Source organism: Pistacia vera, unplaced genomic scaffold (assembly GCF_008641045.1).
Source record: "Pistacia vera cultivar Batoury unplaced genomic scaffold, PisVer_v2 Contig474, whole genome shotgun sequence".
Lineage (NCBI taxonomy): Eukaryota > Viridiplantae > Streptophyta > Magnoliopsida > Sapindales > Anacardiaceae > Pistacia > Pistacia vera.
In genome coordinates this window covers 692,597-700,240 of record NW_022196306.1, presented here as the reverse complement: position 1 = coordinate 700,240, position 7,644 = coordinate 692,597, and the positions used below count along the sequence as shown (strand labels likewise).

The window sequence follows — 7,644 nt, the reverse complement described above, 5'->3', positions numbered from 1 at the left end:
AAAAATATCTTTACCCACTCACATATTATCGACAAACGCTCACCATTGTCGAAAGATAGTCGAAATCTATCGAAATGCCGCACGACCAATTGGATTTAGCTGATCATACCTAATTTGGCCTTTTCTGGCCAGATCTATTGTGGATCTGGTCAGAAACGGCCAAATCTGGTCGTCATTGATAATACATTATATTGAGAGATAATCCCTTCTTAATTTATTTAGTTTATTACTAATTTAAAATCAATTAAACATTATTGAACCAAAATAGTGACCCTCGAGAAACCAAGTCAAACATGAGTACATGACAATTGACAACGTGAGAATATTTGACTCCACATTAACTTGCGCCGACCCTCACGCGGACCCGGACTGGGACCCGTTATCGGCCCAACTTGCAACTGCCCACTTCGTATTTGACACTCGAATACATAGCAGCCAACTCCGACTATACTCATCTCTAATTCTTAAACTCTGTCTCTGTTCTGTTCCATTTGTTCTTCATTCATCGCATTTTGCGAAATGGAGACGAACTTGTGGGAATGGGACCACTGGGTCGAAGCAGCACTCTCAAAGCTTCAAACTTTAAAAGTGCTTCGCTCTCTAAGGCCCATTTACGTCTCCTCCAATGAACTACAGAAAGAAAAATCTCCACCCATCGAAGAACGTGACGATGATTACGAGGTGTTCGATGAAATGCAACCCTGGGATCGATCTGCCGTTGAAATATCAATCTCTGACTCCACCTTTCACAGATGGCTCCATGACATTCCTAGTTCTGGTACTTTTGCTCACTTTCTTTGTCTTATATTGATTGGTTTTAATGATATTTTTATGTGGTTTTCATTATACATTTTTTTGCTTCTTGTTATCCATTGTTTTTTAGGGATGATATTGCCAAGATTTTAGTTAACGTTTTGTAGGATTATACAGCAGCCCCGTATCATATTCATAGTGAATAAAATCAATACATATTGTATTAATTAATACCGTGTATACTTAATGTATATACATAATTCTGTACAATAGGTTTAGGTTGTATAATTTATTAAAATTAATCAAAAAATACTTTTATGATTAAAATATACCCGAGACAATATAATAATTCATTATAGTATTGCAAATGCTACAGTACAATTTGGCTTACCAAACATTGTCATATAGTTATTGGTGAACGATTTATGTACTAGTATTGCTCTTTGGATTTTACTGGGACAGGGCTATTAACAATATGAGTGGAGACATGGCTTAGTACTTTATTTGATACTTAACCGTTTCTTTTTGGATTTTCAGGAGATGAGATTGTCTCCAGAGATGGAGTAGCTAATGGTAAGGCCACCACATGCTCTAGGCAGTTCAAGAAGCTACTTCTGTTCTCTGGAAATGATTATTTGGGATTGAGTTCACATCCCACAATTGCGAAGGCTGTTGCAAAGGTTTGGTTCTTGATTTATGTCACTTCAACATAAAGCTTATGCCTTTCTTATTTATCTAATTCACTTTAAGGCCTAATTTCTTTATCTGTACTTTAAAAATTAGGCAGCGCTAGAGCATGGAATGGGCCCTAGGGGCTCTGCTTTAATCTGTGGATACACCAATTACCATAGGTTACTAGAGTCATCCTTGGCAGATTTAAAGAAGAAGGAGGTATAATCTTTGCATTGAATTTATTGGAAGAAGTTCTTTATGGTTGTTTTTACAGTCATGTTTGCATGCTTTAACTTAGAATAGAGCCATTGACTGGAGCAATCTCATAAAGAGAGTGAACAGGACACATTTTAGTGAAACAGGTTGTTAAAGATGTTGACTGAAGGTATATGATTTTTTCTTTGATATTAACCTATGGCACATTCTAACGTGACACGTGGAGAGTGCACATGATGCATTGTAATTTCGGGCTCCTGTTGATGGACCTCGTATTTTAGCTTATGATAAACAAACTGTGTAATTTACTTTGCATTATCAGACACAAGAAACTGTTATTGCCCGTGCCTGTTTAACAGATTTTAAAATATGAAATTGTTTTGCTCCTAAAATATTAGTTATGTGGGACAAAATTCATTTACTTGCCTCTCTTTGGGCATCGGTATCTAATGTTTTCCAAAACACTTCTTTTATCTTTGTACACCTAGATTGGGAAGGGGTTCTTGGTTAATTTAATACCATTGGTATTGATGTTTGAGTTGTCCATAGCTTTCTTGAGCTGTTCAATCTATATTGTATGTGTTTTTCTATGATTTTTTTGATGGATCTTATTTTTTGTGGACAACTTGTTCACCTTTTTATTATTATTTCAATCGTTGATATTGATATGTTGCTTCTCAAATGAAAGAAAAAAAAAAAAAAAAAAGAGTATTAGTTTTGAGATTTCTTGGAGTTCTCTACTGTATTATTTTCATTTGGCTGCTAAGAGGTTTACTACAGTAATCTGAAAACTGATGCATTCTTGTTCCAATTCATGCTCTAGGATTGTCTTCTTTGTCCTACAGGATTTGCGGCCAATATGGCTGTGATGGTAGCAATTGGAAGCATTGCCTCACTCCTGGCTGCTGGTGATAAACCTTTGAATTATGAAAAAATTGCAATTTTTTCTGATGCACTAAACCATGCGTCAATAATTGATGGTATTCGTCTTGCTGAGGGAACAAAAAGTGTAGAACCTTTTATCTATAAACACTGTGACATGTCCCACCTCAAGGCGCTGTTGTAAGCATTTCACTTCTCTTTTAAAGTATTCCATGTATTAGTTTTTGTTCCATCTGTTATTCCCATTGTTCTTGTCACTGTAATGAGTTTGTGTTATGACAGATCAAGTTGCACAATGAAGAAAAAAGTTGTTGTGACTGACAGGTAGTCATCTTTTCTGAATTTCTTCCTTTAATACCTTAGCTTTTGTTTCCCCTTTGGTTAGATAACTTAAGAAATAGATATAGTTGTTGGTCACAAATATTCAGAGTCTGATGCTTGTTCTAGGATATCATTCTTTTTTCTTTTTACTGTACTTTTTCTTTTTCTCCATATACTAATAAGCAATAAGATTTATTGTTGGATCAGACAGAATTAATTTCAAAGGGTCATCCATTTAATCCATCTACTAGATTGCTTAAAAATATGTGTTAGATATTTGTAGGACCATTTTGAGGGAAAGCTAAAGGAAACTTGGAGGGATGGTATTTTGGACTTTAGGTTATTTCGTGATCTTGCGGAAAAATGTAAGGTGGACATTTGGATCTTTAAAATATTAAGGTGTGAGCCTCAAGCACCCACAAGGCTTAAGCATGAGTTGAATTAATATATTTCCATTTAGTTCCATGCCTTAACTTAGGATTCTCTTAGTTTGAAGGTGGAAGTAACAAGCCTGGTAATTGTGAATCTTGCTGTGTGTGATGCATAGTCTGTTTGGACCTGCATCTTCATTTTTATTCCAAATTTTCATGCTGTAATTTCATATTGTGTTAAATCTCCTAATAAGATTGTAAACTTCGGATACATGGCTGACACCATTTAATTAGTGTATTACACTGTGGATATTTTGCATCTTGTCTAGGAAAATTTACTGCTATGTGGTTCACAGTCCTTTGAGTGACTTCAACTAGTCTTTTGAAAATATTTGCTAGGTGTTTTGTTAATATACCATATGTTTGACAGATTGCTGGTATTACTATGTTTATATGTTGTGTTATTTATTTATTTATTAATGTTTTTACTGCTGAAAATCCTGATGTTTTAATTTCTGGCATATTTTCTCGACGATGTGCTTAATTCTCTTCTTTCTGCAGCTTGTTTAGTATGGATGGAGACTTTGCACCAATGGTTGAACTTGTGAAGCTTCGCAAGAAATATGGCTTTTTGTTAGTCTTAGATGATGTAAGTTGTCTTGATGGTCCAGTGTTCTACACTTTTTTTTTTTCTTTTTAATTTATTTTGAACTTGTTTGACTTCAAGGGTTGGGTTAAGCAGTATAGACTTTTGGAATCAACCAAGAGGTTAGGGGTAAAACATTCTCCAAAGCACTTACTTGGATACATCCAATGAGTTTCTTGTAATCCCCAGTCTAAAATTCATGAAAATTTAAGAAAGGTTGGGGGTATTTCTAGGCGTAAAAGAAAATGTTCAAGAATTTAGCACTTAAAGAAACTGTTATGAGTTTGTCTTTTACATGAAGTTGTTGAGGAATTGGACTACATACTCGTTTATTTCTTGCACACTTAAAGCCTTTAAATTATGCTACATAAAAAGGTCTAACATTTCAGTTTTTCAAAAACTATTCTAATTAGATTGATTCTTCAATAAATCATTTTTCAGTTGATATATATATATTATCTTTCCTCTCTTTAATATGCTAAAACGCTTGTCCAAAATTTTAGTGTATGGCATAGGGCAAGATGGTATCTACTTCATAAATTAGCTTCAGGTGTATGCTAGCGCCAAGTAACTATTCCTTAAGTATTTTCAGGCTCATGGAACATTTGTCTGTGGCAAAAGTGGTGGGGGAGTGGCTGAGGAATTCAATTGCGAAAGAGATGTAGACATATGCATTGGCACTCTGAGTAAGGCGGCAGGTTGTCATGGTGGTTTCATAGCATGCAGGTAATTACGAGAACCTGGCCCTTTTTGTTCTGTTAAGAACAGAAAGCAGAACAATTCCCTTACATTGTGCTTTTTTGCTCGAATGTAGGCCTTAACAAGGTTATTTTAGCACTTCAATAGAGTTCCTTCCAAATTTTCACTTTTGGTGATTGAAGAATTGCCTACCATATTGTTGCAGTGTCTACAGACATCCTATGTTAAACTATTACAAAAACAAGTGCAATGAAATTGCTTAGAAAGAACGACTTTAAATCAACTTAATGCTTAACAAAAATTTCATGAGTTCCCCCAATTTGAGTTTACATGTTTCCTTTGTTGGTAGATCAACAGAAGCAGAAGCCATTTTAGCTTGAGAGTAAAACGTATTGAAGGTTTTTGTAGGATCAAGGATGATGGAATGTAATTCGTTTCTTTGATACGAACAGTACAAGATATCTACTTTCAAAATTTTGGTTGACTGCTTCTTTGCCGATTGATGAAGCTATTTTTTTTTTCTTTCGGTGGGACATAGCTTGAAAGTTATTGATTTTTGCACAAAATAGTTACTGACACATTTTATGATTTGCATTTTCTTGTTTGCTATGAAGAGTATCTTATGTGCACATGTACTATATTTATATGATGATGGTCAAGATATGTATAATACTTACAGCTATTCTGAATCTTTCTATACAGCAAAAGGTGGAAGCAGTTCATACAATCTAGGGGTCGTTCTTTTATATTTTCAACTTCTGCACCAATTCCCATTGCTGCTGCCGCACATGGTACAGACAATATTTTTCCTTGAGTTTATTTAAAGAAAATTAGTTGAATAACATTTCTTGGATTGTCTTTGTTAGTTTCCCATTTATGAGTGCTAGCACTTATGGAATGTGAAAAGATGTTTTAAAAGGTAAAGCAATCGCATGATGAATTGTTGTGGTTATAACCAGTTTTGCCACTAGAGGTGAGTTCCAATGACAAAGAGAGTTGAATAATTATTCCAAATTGAGTTTGGTTCGGGGGCAAGAAATGTTGCATGAAGAGTCTGTTTGTGGTACAATTGTCCCGTTACAAAATGGTAAATAAAAATGAGTAAATCCTTTACGTTGCAAGAAATGTATTTTATGATGTCTCAGGGCATCTTATGTGTCTAGCAAGTACCTATTATTGTGGTATTTTCTGTTGTTGACAAAGCAAGTATGACTTAGCAGCTGCTGTTATTGTGGCAAAAAAGGAAACATGGCGTAGAAGGGCTATTTGGAACCGGGTTCAGGACTTTCATGCTCTTACTGGAATCCGAATCTCAAGTCCCATTATATCTCTTATTGTAGGGAGTGAAGAGAAGGCCCTTCTAGCTAGCAGGTATCTCCTCTCCTCTCTCAGCTTTTTCTGGTTTGTGTGCTTAAGGCCATAGCTACAACAGCTTCATACTGTTTCAATTTTATGGAGCAGGCATCTCTTAGAATCTGGTTTCCATGTGACTGCAATCAGACCGCCAACAGTCCCTTCCAACTCATGCAGGTTTGTTGCAGTTCCTTTATAATACTTTTTATACTTTCTGTTAACATGTCTAACTTAGTTTCAGTTGCATGAATCTTTCCAACTTTCCTATAATGTTCACTCCCATATGGTGTGGTTGTATTTCCCAAGTGTTCCCTCTAATATGCCTAAAACGGTTGTGGATATTGTCTGACAACTTTTCATATGTAGAACAATTTTGGTTTGCCCCAAAATTGTCCATTTAGATCCTCGTAAATAATGCATGGTGGAAATACTTTACTGTAACTTACAATAGTAGATGTAGCTTTCAAACATATGCAAAACATGTGTGGGTTAACGATATACCTTAGATTCCTTTAGTCTTCTGTCTCACACACTGAACTAACTGGCAATGGCTCGTGTTAGAGTTAGATCATATTCAGTATTCAGTTTAGCAAAGTTGTTCATCCATCAACCCAAAAATAGAACATGTTGAAAATACGTCTAGAAAACTCTGAACTTATTAAAGAAATCCACGGAGATTCTTATTATATTCTATATGTTGTCGAAGATTGGACCAACTTGGGCTGATGTCTGAAAACATTGTCAGTTTTATTGTAATATTTTTGTATCGAAAATGTTTTGCCGATTGCCTACTTTCCTTTTACTTTTTCAGGTTACGAGTAACTCTAACTGCAGTGCATACTACAGATGATATAAAGAAGCTCACAACTGCACTTTCTCGTTACATCAACCTTGAAGACATTCCCAACAATAGTTCAAATGTATATTCTAAGCTATAGATGGGTTACACAGGTTTGTTGTAATCTATAATTCAAGGAGACTCAAGTAGATGGTAGGCCTGATCCCCTAGTCATCGCATATATCCTTATACATTTAAATTAGAAAGAGATCCATTCAATTTCTGTATTAATGTATTCAATAAGAATAGTGAATCTAAGCTTGATGTTATATATTTAAATAAAGCAATTTTGAGAATATAAGTCTAAATTTCTTACCATTTCAATTTGGGTATTGCATCATTTTTGTAATTACTGATAATGACCAGAAATCACTTTTAAAGTTATGAGACTATATTTGTAAAATAACTTTAAAGATTTATCCAGAATTATCTCAACTGTTTGATCCTGGGCAATGGAAGTGACAATATTAATCAAACAACAGGAAATTGAAAACGAAGATAATAATAATACGAAATAGCATGCAGTAAAAACAATGAAATAGTCATTAATTACTTGAAAAAGTATCTTCCAAAAAGAGAACTGTATTTGCGGATTTCAATTTATTCTTTTTATTCTTGTCTTTTATAAGTAAATCGTAAAAGACAAACTATATCCTTTTAACCTTTTTTCAAGAATAAGATCAAAGTTCTTAAATTGAAAAACCATCTTGCATGAGCGTCTGGTTGGGGGTAATATAGGATTACTGAAGTTATGTGATCTTGTATTACTTGATTACTATGTTTGATTGTTAAATAATATAAGATTTTGGTAATCTTCAAATACCAATAGTAGTTACTATTGATAATATGAGAAGTAATCTGATTACCTCTATTTTCTTAGGTATTCTAATATT

At 34.4% G+C, this 7,644-nt stretch overlaps 1 protein-coding gene across 2 annotated transcripts; it reads left to right on the top strand.

The window, feature by feature from the left end:
- Positions 1–425: 425 nt before the first annotated feature.
- Positions 426–7,052, top strand: LOC116146233 (8-amino-7-oxononanoate synthase). Of its 2 annotated transcripts, none has more exons than XM_031431640.1 (11): positions 426–778; positions 1,291–1,433; positions 1,537–1,644; positions 2,465–2,703; positions 2,806–2,847; positions 3,777–3,864; positions 4,454–4,587; positions 5,263–5,351; positions 5,781–5,931; positions 6,022–6,090; positions 6,760–7,052. In XM_031431640.1, exons 1-11 carry the CDS (start codon positions 520–522, stop codon positions 6,761–6,763), a joined length of 1,326 nt encoding a protein of 441 aa, XP_031287500.1. In that variant the 5' UTR covers positions 426–519; the 3' UTR covers positions 6,764–7,052. The 2 variants fall into 2 exon arrangements, with proteins under 2 accessions (XP_031287500.1, XP_031287499.1); XM_031431639.1 differs by having other exon boundaries at positions 427–778; positions 6,725–7,052.
- Positions 7,053–7,644: the final 592 nt, after the last annotated feature.

Excerpts from the sequence above, each read along its gene's own strand:
- LOC116146233 (XM_031431639.1), top strand. The coding sequence starts at position 520 with ATGGAGACGAACTTGTGGGAATGGGACCACTGGGTCGAAGCAGCACTC. Across the intron at positions 1,434-1,536 it reads TTGCGAAGGCTGTTGCAAAG|GCAGCGCTAGAGCATGGAAT; the intron begins GTTTGGTTCTTG and ends TTTAAAAATTAG. Across the intron at positions 3,865-4,453 it reads TTTTGTTAGTCTTAGATGAT|GCTCATGGAACATTTGTCTG; the intron begins GTAAGTTGTCTT and ends AAGTATTTTCAG.